We start from the raw sequence: 24,946 nt of genomic DNA on the forward strand, positions 1-24,946 counted from the left end.
ACGACAATCACACGTATGATTTTTTCGGAATAGTTACCGCGCGGACTCAAGGAAAAGGTTTTTTTTCATAAATTCACTATAAATCGAAATATATTGCTAAAGACTTCCAATTTGTTGCAAAATGAAGGTAAATGATTGAATATTACTAAAATATAAGAGTTTTAGCTTACAATTGCGTTTTTCGACCATTTCGGTAGAGTCAAATTTGACCGAAGGTTGAAATTTTGGCACATTGTTATTTATATGAAAATATTTCAAAACTGATAAAAGCTACAATCATGAGTAGTTTTTTTGTTGTATTCTACATGAAAATGTGTACATTTTCATATATAATACTCCATGTAACGGCTAATTTAAAATGGTGCAAAAATTATGTCAAAGTGACTAAATAATTTCCGAGATGTGTCACTGATACTTTTTAGTGCGATAAGAAAGAAATTCGCGCTTGCGCGCCTGCGTAACGATTATAAACAAAACAACACCTTGATCCGTGAACTCCCAGCATCCCCCAAGGTGCGTGATTCAAAAGTTTTCGGCTGGTAGGCCTATAAGTATTTTTCCGCGAATTTTTAAACAAACTTTTTTTATGTCGACATAAATTACGTCCGGTCGGCACCCAAAAGACAATTTATCTCGACGTAAAATACATCCAATAGGCGTTTAAGGATTAACTGAAATGGGAGGGAAGAAAACCCTTCTGTTCGGTGATAATACAAATCCTGGGGCGCTGTTGGTAAACAATACCACTAGTTATCTCAAAAATCAAAACCGGTAACTCTTGGGAGGCCTGAAAGGCCTTCCCAAGTTCCAGGTCAATTAACCTTAAACGCCGATTGGACGTATTACATGTTGACGAAAATTGTCTGTTGGGTGCCGAATTGACGTACGAAACGTCAACGCAAAAAAAGTTTTTTTAAAAATTCACGGAAAAATAGTTACATGCCTACTTGGCGGAAACCTTTGAATCAAGCACCTTGAGAGATGCTGGGAGTTCACGGATCAAGCTGTTGTTTTGTTTACAATCGTTACCCAGGCGCACAAGCGCGAATTTCTTTCTTCTCGCACTAAAAGGTATCAGCGACACATCTCAGAAATTATTTAGTCACTTTGACATAATTTTTGCACCATTTTATATTAGCCATTACAGTTTTATATATGAAAATGTGCGCAATTTCATGTAGAATACAACAAAACACAACCCATGGTTGTAGCTTTTATCAGTTTGAAATATTTTCATATAAATAACGATAAGTGACAAAATTTCAACCTTCAGTCAACTTTGACTCAACCGAAATGGTCGAAAACCGCAATTGTAAGCTAAAACTCTTCCATTCTAGTAATATTCAATCATTTACCTTCATTTTGCAACAAATTGGAAGTCTCTAGCACGATATTTCGATTTATGGTGAATTTATGAAATAATCTTTTTCCTTACGTCCGCGAGGTAACTCTTCCGAAAAAATCCGATTGTCGTAACTTTTGCAATCCGATTGTCGTAACGTTTGCACACCATTTTATATTAGCCGTTACATAAGGTTTTATATATGAAAATGTGCGCAACTTCATGTAGAATACAACATTAAAAACAACCCATGGTTTTAGCTTTTATCAGTTTTGAAATATTTTCTTATAAATAACGATATAGAAAAAATTCGACCTTCATTCAACTTTAACTCGACCGAAATGGTAAAAAACTGCAATTGTAAGCTACAACACTTACAGTCTAGTAATATTCAATCAATTTCCTTCATTTTGCAACAAACGGGAAGTCTCTAGCACAATATTTCGATTTATGGTGAATATTTTAAAATTGCTTTTTCTTACGTCCGCGCGTTACGAATTCATGCATCATATTGTGGTAATATTTTCTCTGTGTTGCTTTGATCGGTTTACAATTTGTTATATACCAAAATCATTGCAATTTAGTGTACAATACAATGAAAAAATAATTAACTCACAGCACGATTTGTATACAATTATATATGAAATTTTTTTTTCACGCTGTCATATATTCCAATATTTATATATGATATTTTTTTCATTTCTGATGGTTGCATACTAAACTTCAGGCAATGACAAAAAAAGAGCCATAAATGAACTCTTAATCTTGAAAATTAAGAGTGCTGTGATTTTTTTTTTTTAACTTTTTTTCCGCTTTGGCGCTGACTCGTGAACGCCGCCGGCATACGGGAGACACTTTCGGAAATACCGGCTCGGCATTTAAGGGTTAAGAGAAGATACTCTTCGTCTCGGCCACATACCAGAAAAGTTTACTTACAGTTATGTGACTACTACTCGGACAACGAAACTGATAACAGAAGCATGTTGCGAGAGAAATATACGTAGTATATTTGTAGGTTCCTGTACATCGCACTCCAGCCTAATTCTCCTTCATTCGAGGAACAAGAATAAAGACTGGAAGCAGACCTCCTTCATTCTCTAATGAAGAGCGAAGGTGATGTTTCCCCGAAGGGAGACTTCTACGGTGATAACAGGATACTGCAGACTAGTTCAAGCCGAACTGGATGTTCCCAAAACAGTAGCACTGGAGAGGCATTGCACGGGCAATATCATCGGGAATACCCATTTCCCGAGTGTTTGGAAATCTCAGAAAACCAAATCACCCTGCAAACACTAGAAATTCCAAGGAATTTAATGGCTTAGCGAGACTCCCAACTTTCATAATAACATTTACCCGAAATGTCTGTCTCGACAATGTGTTTGGAAATTACAGGAAAGCCAAAACACTCTGAGAACACCAGAAATTCCAAGGAATTTGAGCATCCAGCAAGATTCCTGGTTATCGTAGTAACAATTATCAGGAATTCTCATCTTGCCCAAGTGTTTGCAGATTGTAGAAGACCAAAACACTCTGAGAGTGCTAAAAATTCTGAAGAATTTTAAGTGCACAGAGAAACCCCCCGAATTTTGTCAGACGATCATCGGGTGGGGGCCCTCCTACATTCCTGTAGAAATCGAGGAGGAACGGGCATATAAGATCCTTCCTCGACGACTTGGAAGGTCCCTCCAGGAATGCAGTCCCCGGCGCTGACTCCTACAGAGAGCACTCTGCAGGGTCCCTCCCATTCACCTTGCCCCTACCGGCATAGCCATAGGAAGAGGGAATGGAGGAGACATACTGGACGTTCTCGTTAAAACCTTTCGGTGCTATCCTTCCTAACGGATACAAATGTTCGGTAAGATCCTAGGATTGAGCCAAAAACATAGTCCCTTGGGTTCGAATTCTGAGGAGTAGATTCCACCGAATTCTCTTATTTCGTTGTTCATTCTGGTATAACCAGGAAGTAAAGGGGAAAAAGAGAGGAGGATTGACTGTTATCGCCCGCTCTTCTCTGTATCTCAAGGGGTGACCGCGTACTGAGGCAACAGACCGTCAGGTCCATCCAGGCCGACCCCTCCCAAGACACTCTTCTTTTAGCAGGAAGAACCTCGCCAACTCCCCCATGATCTCCTCTAACCACTTGAGCATACGACCTGTCAGGTCCTAAGACCAAACCAGGTCCATAGGCTCTCGTGGCACTGAAGGACGCCTGGTTCCCTCTGCACAAACAGGTGCTACTGGGTGCTTGGCTCCTTCTTTAGACCTCTTGACAGGTACTGCAGGAGGACTTTCACTGAAAAGCCAATTTGCTACATCGTCTGCACTAATAAAGCAAAACGCTTATCAATCTTCGCTTTGATGCTGGCAATGGGGTTGGGATCAGAAGCGTAGGAGCCTGACACTGGAGAAAGTGGAATAGCAAGAGAACTGGGAATGGGGCCAAAGAAATGATAGAAGCATGTGAATCAATTTTGATTCAGATGATCCCTGGCTAATACTGATAATAGGATTCCTTGGTTAAACGTCCATTACATCCTTTAGCAAAGTACCCAAAGTTAGACAAACTCGAGTACAACATCGTCAACAAAGTCGGTCAAAATCAGTAATAAAAAGTCAAAATCTATTGTAAGGTCTCTAGAAAGAGCCTAACACTATCTGAGTAATACCAAAATTTGTCAACAACTGAAAATATTTCACTAATTGTGATGAAAAAACAATCAGGAAAGTCGAGAATTTCAAAACTAACTGCAACCAACAACCAATGTATAGCCATCAGCCAGCAGAAACAAATTGATCTCTTTGCAAAGTTGTTTGTCTATTCCCCCGAAAGTGAGCGGGACATTGTTGCATACCCAAAACAAAACAGAAAATTAGCGTGACTCACAAATTTTAGATTTTAACTCCCAGGCAAGTGAAACTTAGCTATCTACATAATTACTGGGTAAATTAATTAAAAATCTGTTAATCAATAAACCTAGATCACCTACATACCTCTTATGTATTTCTATATCTAAACCTACCTGTTGAGGGATTATTTGAGAATTTTGCCTCATACGATTTGAAATATAAATGGACAATTTGCGGCTATAATTAACACCCATTTGGATACCTGCATTTTCCCAATAAATTCGATCAAATTTAACTATTACTGTACATAAAGAATATTATTTCAACAAGTTTGATTTTATTACAAGATCATAAGGTAACATAGGATAACTAGTACAATATTGAAATAAAAGAAAAATACCATGAAAATACCCAGACCTTCTAGATTATTGTTACATGACTGAATCAATTCTAATATTTTGCTGGTGTTTTTAAAGATTGAATAATTAATCTCTCTATTAATAATTATTTCTATAAAGTTTATCTACAATTAAGCATACTGTACTAATATCATCACGAATATAATGAATCATTACAAATCTAACTTCATTAGGGCTTTTGACATTTGGTTTGGTATACATGAATGGTAAATTATATGAAGAACATACCACTTGATAACAATTTAACTCTTATCTATCACATTGATTACTAGACTCTACGTGTGTGTGTGTATGTGAATAGAGATTAAAATCTGTTAACCAATAAACCAATCATTACTTGACTAACTTCCAACATCACTGAACTAACACTAACTGAAGCAAAGAGAGTGAGCTTAAAAAAAAAATTAATAAAATGGAAAACAAAAAGTGAAAATGTACAGTACCATTTTGATAACCAGCCAGAAAGAACTTATAGCCAGCTAAGTTGGACATATAAAAAATATACTGTTCATTCACTTCACACCTACGATGAAACCATAAAGATGAATGCAGGAATAAAATTAAATTATACAAGTAAACGGACGGAGGACAGTGCACTGCAGTAAGCATGTGAAGTGGAACCTTTCCTCTTTTTAAGTAGATGTTACTGGGATATGTTTTACACAAAGTAAGGTTGATTATGATTAACAGGTTTAAGTGATTTAGCCATTATTCAAGGCAATCCCGTAGGAAAATCCAAGTCTGGGGAACTATTAGCTATGAACAGCTCTGTACACACACTGCAAGTAAAGCAATTACCTCCTGTAGACCTGCAGATTCAGGAGGCACATGTACAGTACTTGCAGTACTTATGTCAGTGGTACAAAAGACTGCAGTGTCTGGATATAAAAAGGCCACAAACATAGCTACATAAATGAGAAGGACTTGTGGCAAACATAATGAACTTTAATAAAAACTGAAACAATCAGAAACAGCTTTTAGGCTTTTAGACCTATCTACATCCTGCAAATTCACATAACTCATTGCTCTACCAATTTTTCACAGTAATTTTGCAATTTAAATAAACACCTTAAATAGACTCATAAATAAGAAAAAAATAAAAAATATATATTAACCTGTATTAAACCATGACCTTGAGCAAAGATATCAACATCTAAGGTGAGAGTTGTATTCTCTATTGCTCGACGGACGGAATACGGAGAATATGGAATGCTTTTCTGTTTCAAAGCGGAAACAATCAAGCCAACACAACCTGCAGTGTGAGGGGATGCCATACTGAAAGAAAAAGTAAAAAAAAAAATTGAATATAAGTAACAGACTTATACACCATACACTTTAAATGTGTGCCATCGTACTTCTCTCAAACAGTAAAAGCTAAGCTAATACAAACTAAAACCAAATGTGACAGGACTCATTTTCACCTTGTGCCATTCATTAACTGATTACTATGTAGAGTGAATCTTGGAACTGAAGTGATTGCACCACCTGGAGCACACACTGTTACCCCTCTTGCACCATCAGCTGTAGGACCTCTTGAAGACCAAGTATATGGACACCCTACAATTAACATTTTGCACAATTAATACTCAATTAATAGGAGTCTACGTATTATACTTAATATATTCATAATACACCACTTATTTCAACCCAGTGCTAACCAGAAAAAGATGAGAATCATGAAAAATCAAATATCTGCACAAAATTAGTTGGAAGATACTTTATTCAAATTTTAACCCCTTCATATAAAGACATTAGAAAAGCATAAAAGAATTGACCATCACTGCAAGGGAAATTTTGTTCCAACAATAACTAAAATTCAACTTTGTCAAATATTACCTGATATTCGAACAAAATTTATGTTAAACATCGTATAATCCTCATGAAAGTACTATGTTACAGTAATGTACAAAACCTCTTACCAGGAAGCTTTTCAATCATGGAGTATTCAGCAGTCATCATATCAGGAGATACATAAGCACCTACACCTATGATAGAATCATTTTGAAAATCAGGAGGTACTCCAACAGTAGCCAATGCAGGTCCATGGTTGCCAGCTGATGCTACCCAGATCACACCATACTTGTTTACAACCTCATGTGCTAGCTCTCCTAAGCGCCTATACCAAACACAACAATAAATGTTATGAAACAGTTTCAAATTAAATAACATTAACACATGAAAAAAATAATCTTATGAAATTCTTTCTATTCAATAATATTATAGAATACTTTGAAACCCAAAGTAAAAATACATATACCATAAAATAAATTATGGTTCTCACTATAATATATAAAAGCACATACACCATTTATATCATTCAAATCAAATAATATATAAGAGCATATATATCATTTATATAATTCTAGAAACTCTACTTTGGTAACAAGTTTACACTGGATAAAAATGACATTTTTATGATAAAATAAAGATCTACTTATACTTACCAAGTAATTACACTGCTATAAGTTACACTCACTCAGCAGCTAAAATCTGAAATTCACAGGTTGCACTATTTTCTGTTTTGGCTAAGTGACTGACCCCGCCCACTTTCAGGGAAAGAGAGGAACAACCAGCAAGAGAGCTCAATTTGTTTATGTCCTTATACACATGCGAGAGGAGGAGGGAGGGCTCCGATCATGTAATTCCTTGGAAAGTATAAATAAAACGTTTTATCATAAAAATGACAAATTTGTAACTAATTTGTATTTTTCATAACTAACAAACCTGAGGTCTTAACAGTTAAAGGCCCACCTCGAACCACCCCTCTAGTAGTCTAAACTGGGTTAGAAGTATAACTGGTAGGTCACAGGACACCAAGGGCATTCTGGGTAATACATGCCCCGTGACCTGGTAGATGCCAATAGTCCCTGGATCGCACAAGTTTAAATTTAATTCTTCCGGTTTCCAGCTTGGCGCTAGTAAATCCTAATGTTAAGACCTCAGGTTTGTTAGTTATGAAAAATACAAATTAGTTACAAATTTGTCATTTGTTCATATACGAAACAAACCTTCGGTCTTAACATTAGGATAGACTTACTTATTGGAGGGAGGTAAGTCCCTATAACTGACTGGTAGTTTGCCACCTAAATCCATTTCCGAATATTATGAGTACTATTCCAAGATAATGCACTATGAACCCTTGAACCAAAGATATAAGAGAATCTATTGGTTTCCCTCACTGGGGTGCTGGTACCATGCCATGGTTTATAAACTATAGGAAAATAGAGGGCCTTACATTCTCCTAAACCACTCTTGTCCCTTGTATCTGGATCTACCATCACCCCTCCCTTCCCTATTACCGAGAGGGGTGTGTTGCTACTGAAAAGTATACTATACTCTAACATAACTTTACAGTATGGCTGACCACCTCACCTGCATCTAGTCCGTTCCAGCTTATGATGGCACCCTCCTTCATACTGCCCGTAGGTAAAGGAGTAGAAATAAAGTAGTAAAGAAAAAAGACCAGTCATCCCATTCATTCTACTTTCATACCTTCATCTTAGACTAGACACAAACTGACCTGCCAGGGGTACTGGATGAGATATACCACTTGCTGGGCTGCCACCACTGGACCCAAGGAAAAGGTATCCAAGGATCTATGGGCAATGTCTTTTAAATAAAATGTAGTGAAACGGGTTTGGCGTTTCCAAACACCAGCTTTCAGAATTCTCTCCACAGACATATTCTTCTTGAAAGCCAAAGAAGCACTCAAGCCTCTGATGTCATGAGCCCTAGCCCTCTCCTGGCTATCTGACCCCCTGTCTTCTGTCATGTAGGCATTCCTGATCGTTTCTCATAGCCAAAACGATATTGTATTCCTGGACACTTCCTTTTTGTTCCTTCCTGTACTTACGAACAACCTCCTGCACCCAGGCCTGAGGTGCCTTGTCCTTCTTAAGTACTCTCTCATTACTGCGACGGGACACAGAAGCATCTCATCTGTCATTAACTACAAAATCTGCCAGAGAAGGTATGCAAAAGGAGTCAAATCTACCGTCCACTATTGAAGGGTTTTGAGTTTTGGCCACGAATTCTGGAACAAACTCGAATACCATTGACTTCCAACCTCTCAAGTGCTTCACGATATATGACAGGCCATGTAGTTCCCCCACCCTTTTGGTTGAAGCTAGGGCCAATAAGAAGACTGTTTTCAGGGTCAGGCTCCTATCTGTGGACTGCCTTAGTGGTTCGTAGGGGGGTTTTGTCAGACTACTCAGTACCATGGTCAAATCCCAATCTGGGGCTTTTAGTTCTTTTGGCGAACATTACTGCTCAAAGCTCTTCATCAACATGGCCAACTCCCATGAAGATGAAATGTCCACATCTTCCATGCGGAAGACCGAGGCTAGAGCAGCCCTGTACCCCTTCACCGCAGATACAGACATATGCCTTTCTGTCCTGAGATATATCAGAAAGTCTGCTAATTGCTGAATAGTGGTACAGAGTGGAGACAAGTTCCTTCTACGACCCAATCACAGTATGCTGACCACTTTCCTTGGTATACTGCTGCCGATGACTTTCTGATATTTCCTGCCATCTGCGCTGCTGCTTTCTGCGAAAACCCTCTCGCTCGCAGGAGATACTTGACAGTCTCCACCCGTGAAGTGATAGGGACCTCACCGACTGGTGGTACCTCTCCACATGCGGCTGACATAGTAGGTTGTTCCACAGGGTAACTCTCTCGGCACGTCTATTAGGAGTTCCAACAGGTCCATAAACCATTCTGCCTTTGGCCATAAAGGAGCTACCAGAGTCATTCTGAGGTTCTGAGACCGCATTACCCTGTTCAGAACCTAACGGAGTAGACGAAATGGAGGAAATGCGTAATCGTCCAGATTGTCCCATGGGTGTTGTAGCGCATCTTCTGCTACTGCCTCTACGTCTAGGACTACCGAACAATACCCTTCCAACTTTTTGTTGTACCTGGTTGCGAATAGGCCAATGATCGGCCTTTCCCACAACATGAGCATCCTGTCCACTACCTGTTGGTGCAAGGACCACTCCATACCCAGGATCTGATCCCTCGGCTCAACTTGTTGGCCACTATGTTTCTTTTTCCCGGAATATATCTGGCTCTGATGTCTACTAGGTTCTCTACAGCCCACTGATGAAGTTGAACTGTCATCACAAGTAACTGCTGAGACACTATACCTCCTTGTTTGTTTATGTAAGCTACTACTGTGGTGTTGTCTGACATCAATACCACTGACTGTCCCTTCACCCTCTCCCTGAATTCCTGTAGTGCTAGAAACGCTGCTTTTAACTCCAGCACGTTTATATGGAGTCCTCTGTGCATTTTTCCTAACTATACAAACCTGAGGTCCTTTAACAATAGGAAGTAGCTAGCGGCAGCTGGAACGGCCGTAAGCTTCGAACAAGGGGAGAACGGTAGTTAACTGCTTGTCCGACAAAACAAATCACTTTTGCTTTTGGCCCATGCAAAATACACAGTGAGGGGTGGCATGAGGAGGGACTATATGTAAAGGACCTCAGGTTTGTATAGTTAGGAAAAATGCAATTTTCGACAAATTGTCATTTGTTCCGATACGTAATACAAACCATCGGTCCTTTAACAATAGGAAGACTCACTTCTTGGTGGGAGGAATCTGAGTCTTTTGATGAACAGACTGGTGTTCGTCCATCCCTGGAATGCCTCCCTGGTCGTAAGAGCGAGGGAGGGATCCAAGCCCCTGTCCGATTGATCGGGGTGTGCACCGCAGGATCAATGGTCAGGCCTCTGGGCCAAGTACTAAGAGAGAGGCAAGCGTATCTCTTCGTACCAGCAAGCAAGAACTTGTTCCTGTTTGCAAGAGACAATCATAAAATTATGGGTTTGTCTCAAGCTGGCATCCACTTCCTCCCCCTTGTTGGAAGAAGTGGTGGATATACGCTCCTATCCCTAGTGAAAGGGATAGGATGGGGCTCTGTTTGATAGTCTCACCTGCATCTTGTCCTATCCAGCAGGGTGACGACCGTGTCCCTCTACCCACAGGTAGAGGGGAAGAAAAAGATGGGAAGAGGAGCCAGTCACACACTCATTCACTCATCCTTTCTTACGGTCACACCAGGACTCGATGCTGTTCAGCCTACGAGGGTCTGGGTTCGCTACACAACGTGTTGAGCAGCCACCACGGGTCCAAGGAAAAAAACCAAGATCCAAGGGACCTGTGGGCAATATCCCGAAGGTAGAAGGAGGTGCATGTGGTCTGGTTGGACCAGACCCCTGCCTTCAGTACCTGCGCCACGGAGAAGTTCTTGCGGACAAAGCAGCATCTCCTTCGCATCGAAGGCGGTGAAGTCCATTAGGGAGGGATTGTGAACGACTCGAAACCAATCGTCAGGGACCGAAGGGTTCCGAGTCTTCGCTACGAAGTTCGGTACGAAATCGAGCGTCACGGATCCCCATCCCCTGGATGCTTGACTTCGCAGGAGAAGTCATGCAGTTTCCTCAGAGGAAAAGAAGGGAATAGTCGCATGACCTATCCCTCTTCTCGACTTCGGTGATGTCCAGTACCCATACTGGTCTGTCCGTCTGCAACGAAGTCTCGCATCCTCCTATCCCCATGCAGCGAAGTTCTCGGTAGTGGATAGGACACCGACACTCCATGGTGGGTGTCGATGGTATGGGTACTGTGACAAGCTATTAAGACGAAGTAATGATTGCTCTGTAACAACCGAACTAAGTCAACAGCGTAGTTCGTAACTGACTCGGGCGCTCTGACAGCTGCCGACTGACTGCGTTCGGTAGGAGGCAAGTTTGTCCAAGGCATCCGTGTAAGTCACGTGACTTTCGCCCTTAAAGGGTTATGCCTGAGAGACCAAACAACTAGTGTATTTGTTTGTCACCTATGCAGGACGGTGAGGTGATTATTCTCTTAAGGCATGTGCCCAACAGGCGAAAGTCAATTGCCTTCTAGAGACGAGGTCCCTTAAGGCAAGACATTCTCATAGTTGTTGAATCTCAGCTAAGGAGAAACAACACTATGTGCCGTTGAAGACGAAGGTAGACATTGAATGCAACCTACGTCTTCACAGACGAATCGAGAGAAGGATTCTCAAGATTCATAACCTGTGCTTACAAATGACGGAAAACGCTAACCGCTATTTCATTGCTGTCCGGTGAGAAGTCGTAGTTGCAATGAAAGCGGGGAGTCTTCAGTAATGAAACACAGGGGAGCGCAGCCTCCTGAAGAACTGCTTCTCATGGGCTGAACATGGAAGTAGAGCTGGCAGGTGTGGGAGTAGGCGATGTCTTTCAATACATCTGCTAATCCGGGGTGAACAATGAATAATTGCACACCTACGAATAAGAGATATTTTGAGGACAAACTCAGATTCCGCAAAAATCATTCGCATTATCGCAGTGCGATGCAGCAAGAGACTATTACAGAATTCTGTTACCGTGCGGTAAACAGAAAGATGAAAGTCGAAGAGATATCTCTTGTAAATTCTCGCAATACTGAAGGCGATGAATTCGAGCGTCACAGCAGTAGATGGTCATTCATGTATGCGAGAATCCCCGTTAATCAGAGACTTAAGTCCGTGATTGTTGGGCAGAGATACGGTTGGTATTCAATCAAAGCAGGGGAGAAAGACATAACCAACCGTGCATTTTCGGGCGTCGGCAACTTTGTTACCTGAAATGCCTCGGGCAATTCAATACGCAGTAGCTGTCACTGACTCGTCATCCTGTTGTTCCAAGTAATTCCGTTTCCACGAAGGAAGAATGCATTCGGCTAAAGGAACCACCGAGCATAAAAAGAATATGCCTCGAGCAATTTATATTTAGGCGAAACGAATTTTGGTAAATACAAAAGCTGAAATGGTGTTGTCGTGACAAAACCATAAATATATAAAATTGAAACTGGAAACTCCTGGGAGGTTGCAGGCAACCCCGAGTTGCAGGTCAATTAGAATACTCCTAGTCTAAGTCGCAATCCGTAGAGTAACTAGGATATGCGCCTACCCCTCGGACAATTCAACTGCTTAGCAGAATCATGTCGCGAGGTTAATATACGTAGTATATTTGTAGGATTCTGAACAATGATCTCCATCCTAAATTCTTTCCTTCAAGAAAACAAAATAAGGATTGGAGATCGACCACCTTCGATCTCTATCAAAGAGAGTGAAGGAGAAGTCTTCCTCGAAGGAAAGCTTCAATGGTGAACAGAATAACTAAGACGATAGTTCAAGCCAAACTGGATGTTCCCGTCCGTTCTTCTCTCTTCCATGGTTGGTCGCCTACTGTGAGATAGTCTTCTTTCAGGCAGGCAAAGCCTCGGTGCTTCCCAATGCTAGAAATTCCAGGAATTCGAGCATAGGCGAGGTTCCCGATTATCGTGTAACAATTATCGGGGATTCTCGTCTCGCTCACTTTGGACCTTGGTCTCGCCTAAGTGTTTGGAGATCGTAAAAAACTCGAACACTCTGAATGCGCTAGAAATTCCGTAGAATTCTAAGCACTCTGCGAAACCCCCACCGAATTCGTGAAACGATATCGGCTGGTGGTCCTCTCGATTCCCGTAGAAATCGAGAATGGGGCAGGATCCCTCCTCAACGACCGGGACTTACGTCAGGTAGGACCCGAAGGTCCCCCGGTAGCGCAGTCCCCAACGTGGGATCCTACAGAGAAATCTCTGTAGGATCCCTCCCATTTCCTTCGTAGCCGTAAGGAAAGAGGAAATGGGGGAGGAATTGGATACTCGCTCGCCTTCCCAGTGGAACTAGCAGTTGGAGAAGAGTAGGAGCAGCCATCGCCGCCTCTCAGTCTGGGAAAACGTATCGTCAGGAGAAAAAGTTTTCCCCAGGAGGGTAACGAACTCTCACTGTAGGTGACACCTGACAGGAGAGAGCCGATACCGTCCTCCGACTCATTCCAGTCCTCGTCGAGGTCGAAACCTCTCAGGAGGACCGAAGGAGTATTTAAATACGGTGTCCGAAGACACGTAGAAACGCCGCTGTCGCAGTAGAGGAGGTGGAAGTAGCTTGATCGACCGGCCAGAACTGAGAGAGCCTTCTTGTCCGGAGACGAGAGAGACTGGTTCAAGACAGAATCGGCAAGCTACGATCGCGGCAGACCCACCGCCGGTTTGGGTTCCCTCTCGGGCCCCAAAACGACTCGAGCAGAGACGTGGCTCTGCTGGTGGGAGCGGCAATCCTTCCCCGAGGTCATTGCGCTGACGAATCAGCGCCATAACCTCGGACAAAGTTCCTCTGGATCTCGGAAGTCATAGCATCTTGCAGAGTAGGACCGTCAAGCCCCTCGAACAAGAGCATTCCGAGAACCTCCCCCTTAAGGAGGAGGAACTGCGATAGACCCCTCTCGGATTCCTCCTGCCACTTGCGCGTACGTTCTGGTTGGTCCGAAAATCGTACCTGGTACTTACGGCGTTGTGACGGGATCGTGCGGGGTATGCCCCTCACGATCACCCCGCTGTGCCTCGCTCTTCCTGGTGCAAACCGAGGAAGTTGCAGGCACGGGAGAGGAAGACATGACGCTCCTCTTTCGCTCGCTGGCAGAACCAGCGGGCTTGGAGGGCTGCAGGCGATCGCCACTTTGCAGGCCTAGTCGAGCCGTTTCCCAGGGAAACGGCTGGACCGAGAACACCGGCCCCGATCTCGTGTGCAGAGGAGCTGCTGCTGGTCCCCCTATCCGCCCGGTCCCTGTGGGAGCGGCGGTCAGGAGACCTGCAGAGACCACTGTCGCGGTGAGACTGGTGCGTGTCCTCGCGGCGCGTCATACTGCTGGTACCAGCCGAGGCTGGCACCAACGAGGGAACCTCTTCCCAGCCAGCTCGTGGCTGGTCAGACAGTCACGTCTACCAGGGTTACCAGCTGGTCGCTGCGAGAGCGGCCGCTGGTCTGGCGAGAGTCATATTAGCGGCTCTCACCAGCTTCTGCTCCGTGACACGTACTTGGCGCCGAGCAAACTCTGGCGCCAAAATTTGGCTATACGCTCTCCCGCGGGAGATCGTATACTCGGAAGTTCTCGCGAACGAGAGACCGAGCCGGAACCTGGCGTAGCGGCAGCGCCGCAAACACCAGGCGAGGAAGTACCGGTGGTAGTCGGTACGCCTCTGGTCCCTGTCTTCTTCTTCCTTGCGGAAGGGGAGACGGGCCCCGTTCCCTGAAAGAGCAGGAGGACCGGCAGAAGAACGCCCCCCCACCCCGTCCCACGGGAGTGGAACGAGCCCTTAGAAGTTCCCGAAGGAGCCTTCTTAGGGGGGAAACCCGGGTTACCAGCTGGTCGCTGCAAGAGCGGCCGCTGGCCTGGCGAGAGTCACCTGAGCGGCTCTCACCAGCCTTCTGCTCCGTGCCGCGTCTTGGCGCCGAGTGAACTCTGGCGCCGAAACTTGGCTGCACGGTCTCCCGAGGGAGAATGTACACTCGGGATCTCTCGCGAACGAGAGACCGAGCCGGAACCTGGCGTAGCGGCATCGCCGCTAGCACCAGGCGAGGAAGTACCAGTGCTAACCGGTACTCCTCTGGTCCCCGTCTATCTCTTTTTCCTTACAGAAGGGGAGACGGGCCCGCCCCTCCCCCGAAGGAGCAGGAAGACCAGCAGAAGGACCCCGTTCCACCAGGGTGGGACGGGCCCTTAGAAGTTCCCAAAGGAGCCTTCTTAGGGGGGAAGGCAGCCTTCTTCTTCTTCGGCTTATGGGCCTTAGAAGTCGAAGGGGAAGAGGCAGCAGCAGACGATGAAGACGAAGATGACACCTTCCTCTTCTTCCTCCTTCCTCGTCAGCTCACGCAGGACAGATCGTCAGGTCCTCCATCCAGGCCGGAGCCGGGCTAGGTTATTGCCGAAGCAACACGGCCCGACTGCACCTGTCCGGAAGGACCTGGGACTGGGGAAGACACACCGTGGCAGGACCAGCATGACAGGCTCAGGAACCAGAGCGACAGGAACAGCAACCAAGCTCAGGAGCGGCAGGAACAGCGGGCAGCGGTAAGAAGAAGGGACAGCCAAGCCAGCAGCGGGAACCACATCAGCGGCAGGTACGGCAGGCCCAGCCATCGCCTCGTAGAATCATCGGCAGCCAGCGGGAACCTGGGTACTGGCGGCCGGAGTCCCAGGGGCGGCCTAGCTGGTGGAAACAGCGGAAGTCTGGGGCAGGCAACACGAAAGAAACAGGCGGCGGCGGCAATCCCCCCTTGGTGGGGGGGGTGGGGGGGGGGTCGGTACCGGTGCGGCGGGCCCTAGTAGCGGCAGACGGCTGTCACCGACACACAGCATGGGGAGTGTAGACCAGGCGGGGGGGGGGGAGCAGCATAAGCGGCCGTGGAAGGTAGTAGTGGAGACCGCCCCAGACCTCGCTAGACGCTGCAGAAGCCCGTGGACGCTAGGCACGCCCTGCCGCCGCGGTGGTCCATACCTGTCCAAGGTCGTCTCCCACGGATGTAGCACCTGCAGTAGCACAGATAGATTAGTAAGAGGGGTTCCCTCACGCACGGGGGAAGGAACCTGCCCACCCCACCCCCGAACGCAAGAAGACCCCCAAATACAAAATACAACGAGGAAGCTGAGCGGGGGGCAGGAAAGAAGACGAAGAATCGGATACCAAGGGAGTCGCGGGAGAGCTTTCCGACGACTTCCTGGCAGACCTTCGCTTCCCCCTACCCCCGCACAGCAGTGAAAAGTTAATATGAAAATGAAACAGAATACTGCCCATTAAAGCGATTCACTTCATAGAACTTAAAGGGGAAAAGATCAATTCCCGGGTAAGAGCGGAAACTTGATCCATAATAATATGATGCTATCATAAAATATATATGAAAATGAAACAGAATACTGCACTTGCGATTTCACTTTCACAGAAAATAATCGTAAGGATCAATTCCCGGGTAAGAGCGAAAATTGATCCAAATTAAAATTTATGCAAATAAATAAATGAAAATGAAAAGAATACTGCAATTGCGAATCCACTTTCATTGCATTCTATCATACAAAATAAAAGGCTCGTGCCGAGCGCAATCACGCTCTCGGCAACGAACGCACAGGGCAAAAATATAATGAAAAGAGTACTTACATTTTCAATTACACACTTTCGCCCAAATACATGACTCGGCGCGAGCGCGCCCGCCCTCGGCACCAAGACATAATTCAAGGGTTCAATTCATGAAAAGAGAGGAAATCACCGCATCTACGGCGATAGCTCCATGTTGGTTCATAATTAAGTAATGAAAATGAAAACAGTGTACTTACAGTTCATTTTCAAGTCAAACAAACCATTAGTAGAAAACACAATATAAACAAAGCATACGACGATAAAGCGGGCAGAGAGCGATGACGAACACGTCCTTCACACCCGCGGCCGAAAGCAAAAGTGATTTGTTTACCTCCCAGTCGCGCGCGCAGTTAACTACCGTTCTCCCCTTGTTCGAAGCTTACGACCGTTCCAGCTGCCGCTAGCTACTTCCTATTGTTAAAGGACCAATGGTTTGTATTACGTATCGGAACAATTTTAATTTTAGTTTTTTGTAAAGTTAAGTGTTACAGTTTTGTTAATGTGTTTCGTAAATTTTAGTTTATGTATGTTTTCCTTACATTTTTTTGTGTGTTTTCATAAAGTTAAGTGTACGTACGTACGTACGAATCTGCCATTTGTCCTCCTCCTCCTCTGCCGCCACTTTCGGAGATAGCCTCACTCAAAAGGTAAGTTTCCACATTTTACGTACAGTATTTCTTGTATACCATGTACACTAATACACTTTATTTACAGGTTAACTTGCATTTCGTTATTAAGTTAGGTATTGAATGGTCCAAATTGTTGTAGTATTTCATTGTTTATAGGTCAATTTACCTTTATTATGAAACTTACTGGGGTGTTTTTGGAGGGCTTGAAACGGATTAGCCATTTTACATGTAAAATGTGGTCCAAGATACGAAAACCTCATGATACGAAGGGTGCCTCGGAACGGATTAATTTCGTATCTCGAGGTACTACTGTATTATATTATGTTATTATCATTGGAAAATATTAATAATAAATCTATTACATACATGTACCATAAAGATCTCATCTCAGAAAACCATTAAAATCATTGACCATTATATGGCACAACTCCCCTCCCATCACATTACTTGACATATTTGACAGCTTCCGAGTTCGCGAGCTTCTCTGGAGTTAAAGAGAGAAGACAGGGAAATGGATACAAAGAAAGACAAAAAGAGAGAATTTTCACTTGAAATGACAAATTTTCTGAGACAATTTGTATTCTTCATAGCTACAAACCTGAGGTCTTAACAATAGGATAATTTCTAGCGCCTAGCTGGATCCAGTTAAATCACAGATGAGAGCAAGGACTCTTGTGAGATCTGGCAATGCGTGCGTACATCGGGTGAAGAGTGGTCAAGGACCATGCACCCACACCACTGCATGAGTCTTTTCTTAACTGCCTGGACAAGAGTTGTGGTTGACCTCTCTCGGCCTTTACCAGGTTCATTGCCCCTTTCATTTGTGTTTAGTGAGTGAGTGAGTGAGTGTGTGTGTTATTATGGCTGCTTCTACTCCATCTCGGCCTCGTCAATGTGTGCCCCAGAACTCCAGGTTTTCTGTGTTCTCGTTTTTTTGGCTTTGACTGCGACCGACCCCCATGTCACTTGCAGTAGGTGTTGCTCTAATGTTTATACAATAACGAATCCCTGCACGGAATGCCGTGCGGGGCCTAGAGAGCAGTGGAAGCTATTTTACAGTAAGAGGGAGCATTGTAGGGTTTCTACTCTTCCTTCTTGGGAGGGTTTTTCTTCTCCTCTTCCCAATGTTTCGTCTCCTGCTGCTGTCACACCCCATACTAGTGTTATGCCTTTGTCCCCTTCCTTTTCTTCCATCGATTCGTTGCTGGAAGTATCGGGAGGCCCTCTGGCTGATTTATGTAATGTCGTGCCTTCTTCTTTGGGAGTTAATTTTATTCCCAAGAGGGAGGAGGCTTTTTCATCATTGTCTTTTATTTCAGAGTCGGTGGCGTCCAAGATGGCGGCGCTCTGGGGGACGCTTGGGCTACGGGGTCCCAATCCTCCTTGGAGGGTTTGCCGACACACTTCATGGATGCTTGCTTCCCCAATCCTCATGCTGTCCAGGCCCTCCCACGCTCCTCCTGGCCTCGTCTTCGTGGGTAGCCGAGGTCAGCCATTTTGTATTGCTCCGCCAGTGACGATTGCCACTTCTTCGAATCAGAGGGAAGCAGTGGCGTCAGCCTAGCTAGGGACGTCATGGGGGTCAGTCATTTTGTATCCCTCCGCCAGTGGCGTCTGCTTCCCGTTTGGATTGAGGGGAAGCCGTGAAGTCATCACTGCTTATGACATCACTTCCATCAATGACGTCAGTCCCAGTCGTTTCCACAGAACTGCCTCGCTTGTCTATGTCATCATTGTTTGCTGCCATGACGTCATCTCTGCCATCCAGTTCGTTGCCTCTCCATTCCTTGTTGTAGGAACCTTCTCTTGCTGATCTATCTGAGGTTTTATGCCAGGTGGTTCTTAAGAGATTGGACTCATGTTTTAGAAGATAAGTTGGCTGCCATGTTGGCTGGGAGGACTGGAAGCAAGCGTGTTGGCCCCCGCCTCCTGCGAAGAGATTGTGTAAGGAGCCAGTACTGTCTCCCTCTCCTTCTCCCCCATCTCCGCTGCGTTAGCGTATCAAGCGTTGGATGGCTAAGGACTCTGCCCTTTCTTCGTCTGCAAATGAGGAGCAGCACACCTGAGTTCCTGAGTGTTGGTGTTTCAGTGAGTGTTAGTGTACCTTCCCCCGTGCGATCTATAGTGGCTGCTTTGTCCTCTGCATTGGGTCGCGAACATGTTGCAACCTCCCTCATTTGTGCACATGTTGCAGGTGCTCCCACTTCTTCTCCAGGCCCTATTCGTCGCCGTAAGGATTCAAGGCGCCTGTCAAGAGATCGAAGGTTGTGAGCGCAGAGTTGGTGCAGCAGGAGTGTTTGCCTGCCCCTCTCCCCGGTACTTCCAGGAGTTCAACTCCGAGGGATTCTCATTCGTTCTCGAGTGTTCAGGATTCCTCACTGACACACGTTCGCGGCCATGTTAGAGAGTCATCTGTTGGGAGAGTGTGTAGTGATGTCCCTAGTGTTGTGGTTGGTTCGTCGTGGGAGTTGGCGCTTGGATCCAGCCCAAACAGGTTAGTTGGTGTTTCAGGCTGTTTGGCTGCTGGTTCTTCCGTTAATTTAAACGAGGAAGGTGCTTTAGATAAGCCTACACACCCTTTTTGTCGTCAGTCTCCATTGCCCAACAGGAGGAGGGGAGGAGGGAGACACGCAAGTTTTTGTCTTCCTTTACAGAAGTTGTCGATCTCATTTGTGGATTCAACAATTTGGTGAGTAGGACTCGGGCTCGGTCGTCTTACACTCCTTCCTACTTGGAAGCCTTGCTTGGAGCTACGTAGGATCCCAGGTCATCGTTTCAACTTCCCTTGCCGGGGCACGTCCAGTTGGCCTTGCATTTTAACGCCTCTGTTTCAGATCGGGACGGTTCGCTTCGCTCTAGGGGCTCTGCCAAGCTGCTAAACCCACCTCTCGCGAGGCATAGGAAGTAATGCTATGAACTTTTTTATGTCGCGTCATCTTAACCCGGACATCATTCGCCTGAAGCCAGGATTGACTTTGGAGCAGGTGAGGTCAGTGGCTCCATCCTCGTCTCCACAGGATGCCTCAGCGTTGAAGTCTACAGCAGCCTCCATGTTGCAGACGGTTTCTTGGCTGGACTCCTGGTCTACTGTCATTGCCAAAATAGGTTCTGGCAGGTCCCCAGATGTGTTGGCGAGTGCTTCCTCTCTTGCCAGTTTGTTGCAGTCCGGAGGCAAGGTGTTTTTGTATCTGGCTCACCTCAATGTTAATTTATGGACTAACTTTCTCCTGATTAGAAGAGATGCGGCTTTATCCAGGATGGAAAGATCAGTTGACCCTGAGTCCTTGCTGGCACTGAGGAATGGAGATCTTTTGGAATCACAATTTCTGTTCCCTCGGACAGAGCTGGAGGATGCGATGGACAGGCTCCAGGCTGACACCATGGACAGATTAGTGCACCAGGCTGTGTCTAAGTCAGAGTCTCGTCCTCAGAGAAGTCCTCCTCCTCCTCCCCCTGCCCATTAGCAGTCATGAAGACAGTCGCCTGGTAGGCCGTCAAGGAGTTCGGTTTCGGGAGGGCCTCCCAATTCGTCCCAGCCTAGATAAGAGGACCAATGTACCCCGTTCCTTTAAGCCGAGAAGGGGCCCCAGGGGCAGAGGTAAAGGAGGTCGTCGGTAGGTTAGGCGCCTCTCCCTTTCCTGTGCCATGGGTGGGGGGGGGTTCCTGGCAGGCCATTGGGCCAAGTGTCAGAGTTATGTTATTATTATTATTTGAAAATATTAACAAACATATACATCCACCATGAAAATTCTCTAATCTCAGTAAGAGAGAGGAGTTATAAATACTAAAGTGAAATGGATAGGTTATTTTCAGTAAAAAAGAGAGAGAGAGAGAGAGAGAGAGAGAGAGAGAGAGAGAGAGAGAGAGAGAGAGAGAGAGAGAGAGAGAGAGAGAGAAATTATTATTTTTATTATGTGATATTTAATCTTATCAAAATAACTAATATAGTATTAATCAATATTAATAATTGAAAATTAGTAAATCATTTTCGTATCATAAAAATAATATCAAATACAATTAGTGATTATTTATCATCGGAAAAACACACGAAAAGGCAAATTTCCCACAAATAATGGGTGGATGTGGTCCAGAGAGAAATCCGCCAATCCGGAGAATATGAATACAACCCATGCTTGACCTGGACCTGAGATCCTATGTTGTTAATACCAGTATTCCAGAAACCTGTTTTAATAAAAGATCACCTTCAGCATTTTTACAATTTAAAAAAATTCCTAATATGAATATTGGCCAGTTACTCAGAAACATTGCTGAGCCAGAGAAACGGATATGAAAAATAGAAAAATCAATTCGCTTAATTCTGCCATTCTCCTTAACAGTATTATTAGTTATTATTATTATTTCATCTTTAATATTTGAAAATATTAATAAACATAGTACATACATGTACTATAAAAATTCTCTAATCTCAGTAAGAGAATTTTTATTTTTATTATTTAATGTTATTTAATTTACACATAAAAGCTTGAAAACATGTTATTGTTAGTATACAATAAGGTTTTGTACATACTTACCTGGCAGATATATACTTAGCTTACGTCTCTGACGTCACGACAGAATTCAAAACTGAGCGGCACACGCGACAAGGTAGGTCAGGTGATCTACCTGACCCACCCGCCGCTGGTTGGCGGTTGTCGTGAAACCCAATCTCCCTTCCTCCAGCCAGATTTTCTCTTCCACCTGTCTCCTGAGGGGAGGTCTGGGCGGGCCATCAATCGTATATATCTGGCCAGGTAAGTATGTACAAAACCTTATTGTATACTAACAATAACATTTTGTACATGAACTTTCCTGTCAGATAAGGGATTTTGACGAAGGAAAAATCTATTTCTGGGGTGATTGGCTCGTGTCGCCCTATGAAAGTATCCGTAATATCATTCTTTCTAGGTTAAAATTAGCATAAAAATTACCAGAGAAAAACAAAAATTAAGAAAATGTCAGTAAAACTGACTCGCTCACTCTTAAAAAGAAGTGTCGGTATGATATAGGGGCGAGTGTGGAACACTACCACGAGACAGACACCAATTAGAACTTCCTATCAGAATCCCCCTAAGGAGAGAGCTGATACTACGGGCGATGCAGCCTCTACTACTACTACTATAGGACGCTCCAACGGACAAGCCAGCGCCCCTAGCTGGACATCCTTCATCAAAAAAATAGAGCTAAATACATCTTGTCCTGACAAGGGGGTGAAAACAAACCATCAAGGGGGGGGTTTCATAGGGCGACACGAGCCAATCACCCAGAAATAGATTTTTTTCCTTCGTCAAAATCCCGTTTTCTTCTGGGCTCAGCTCGTGTCGGCCTATGAAAGTAGTACCAGAGAAACAGACAAGATGGTAAAAAAGGAGCAATGAAAAACAGTGTAAAATGATGGATATAATATAAGTAATCTTCATTACAGACATAACAGATTAAGCACTTAAACTCTAACTTATATTAAAAACAGTAAAATAATAGAACGTTAGTAATCTTAAAGTACTTAAATGGTAATTACAGTAAATTACAGAGCTGCATGTAATATAAAGAAAAAAGGAGATTTACTTAACGAAAATACAAGATATACACATTCATGTGCCCTACCCTAGCATAAAAATAAGGTAGGTACACTGTAAATCCCATCATTAATACAATAGTGCAACATATATACAAACACATTGTGACTGAAGTTCATCATAATACAAAATGGTGAATATATAACAAACATATTGTGTCCTAACCCTAGCATAAAAACTAAGGGTAGGTACACCGAAGTACATTATTAGTACCAATGTGGATTCCCTAGCAAAAAAATAAGGGACAATCCACTATATGATTCAACGGCTAAGGCTATGATGTTTGAGTAGCCTGGCGATAGGGTGAGGCATGTTGGCTGATGTAGGTAGAAAGGAGACCTGGATTTAAACTACAACTACTATACAGTATCAGGGGAAACTATGTTTGCCGCTGCTACTGCTGAAACTTTAAAGATTCCAAGGACTTTAAATAAGCCGTTTAAGACTGTCGGGGATTTCCATCCAGTATACTTTCAAGATCCTCAAAGTTCATATGTTGAAAATAATTAATTGAGGTGGCTACTCCCCTGATATCATGTGCTTTTTGGGAATGACTCAGGGTTGGCTTGTTTAATGAAGTAAAGGAATTTCTGTCTAATACCTTTTACTGATAAAGTACCACCTTTTTCTCTCATGAAGAGAGCACCTGAGGATCTAGAAGAAGTACGAGATAGAAAGGCTCTAAGAGTTGATACTGGGCAGAGAGAAGGATCCTGTGGAAGTGGGATAACTTTCCAAGGAGCCCACCTTGCAAGAGGATCCTCATTTTTGGCTAAAAAGCTACGATCGGAGCAAAGTAGAACTTCTCCTGATGGGAGGAATTCTTCCACATGACCCGCATCCCTGGATAGAGCCGACAGTTCTGAAATTCTAGCTCCGTGAGGCTAGGCTTAATAAAAGAATAATGTCTTCCTCAGGAGCATTATGAATGTACAAGATGAGTTGTCAGTATCTGAAGCTAGTTTGAGGACATCATTTAAGAACCATGAAACTGTAGTAGGCCTCTGAGAAGGTCTAAGTCTAGCGCAGGCTTTAGGGATAGATGTGAAATAAGATTCAGTCAGATCTATCTGAAAACCTACTTGAAAGATTTTCTTCAAAGCCGATTTATGAAGTGGGTAATCGTGCTAGCTGCTAAACCTTTTTCAAATAAGGATCTGAAAAAGGATATAGCCAAATTAACTGTCATGGTTGTAGTGTTCGATCCCTCAAGAAAGATGCTAATTTTTTAACAGCTGAGTCAATATTGTCTAATGGTTGACTCTCTCTTATCTGATTCTAGGAGAGAATATTCTGTGGATCATGTCAGCATCTTTATTAGCCGCAAACTTCATGAAGTCCATAAAGTTAGGGTCTGGAGAGTTCCTGAGGAAGCGAACACAGTCCTCATTTGTACTGATTGTGATAGCTTGGGATTGGGGATCCGTTGAGGTCGGAGACCCAATTCCAGAAGAAGGAGGTATAACCAGTTGCTCTTGGGGGCCAGTCCGGTGCAATCAGAGCTACTATCCCTTTGAAAGACCTTAGTTTGTTTAGGACTTCAAAGAGAAGATTCACTGGAGGAAAAACATAAATTCTCCTCCACTGATTCCAATCCAACGACAGGGCGTCCGTGCATAAGCCAGAGGGTCCAGGTTGGGGGCCACATAGCAAAGGAGCTTGTGGTTCGCTTGTGAGGCGAAGAGATCCACTTGGAGACCTGGGACTCTCCGGCTTACCCACTGGAATGACCCGACGTCCAGAGACCACTCTGATTCTAGAGGAACTGACCGGGACAGGGCGTCTGCTATCACATTCCTTACTCCTGCCAGGTGAGTGGCAGACAGATGCCATTTGTGTTTGTTTGCTAATGCAAAGATGGCTATCATGACATGATTCACATGCTTGGATTTGGACCCTCCTCTGTTGATGCAATGAACTACCACTGCACTGTCCAAAAACTAGCCTGAGTGATGAACTTCTTCGGGGAAGCAGTCTCTTCAGAGTAAGAAATACTGCCATTGCTTCCAACACGTTTATGTGGAGCTGGCGAAATTGAACTGACCAAGTCCCCTGAACCTGTTTGAACTGAGAGTATCCCCCCCCCCACCCCCCCGGACAGGGATGCATCCGTGTGAATGGTTAACAG

At 44.2% G+C, this 24,946-nt stretch overlaps 1 protein-coding gene across 2 annotated transcripts in view; it reads right to left on the minus strand.

Moving 5' to 3' along the window:
• Positions 1 to 24,946, minus strand: part of LOC135216974 (tripeptidyl-peptidase 2-like) — a 280,577-nt gene that overhangs the window by 154,574 nt on the left and 101,057 nt on the right. For both annotated transcript variants that reach the window (XM_064252520.1, XM_064252513.1), the window contains exons 9-11: positions 6,528 to 6,724; positions 6,030 to 6,165; positions 5,724 to 5,883 (exon numbers count right to left, since the gene is read on the minus strand). In XM_064252520.1, coding sequence (XP_064108590.1) covers positions 5,724 to 5,883; positions 6,030 to 6,165; positions 6,528 to 6,724 — 493 coding nt within the window. The remainder of the gene's footprint in view (positions 1 to 5,723; positions 5,884 to 6,029; positions 6,166 to 6,527; positions 6,725 to 24,946) is intronic.

Source organism: Macrobrachium nipponense, chromosome 19 (genome assembly GCF_015104395.2).
Source record: "Macrobrachium nipponense isolate FS-2020 chromosome 19, ASM1510439v2, whole genome shotgun sequence".
Classification (NCBI taxonomy): Eukaryota; Metazoa; Arthropoda; class Malacostraca; order Decapoda; family Palaemonidae; genus Macrobrachium; species Macrobrachium nipponense.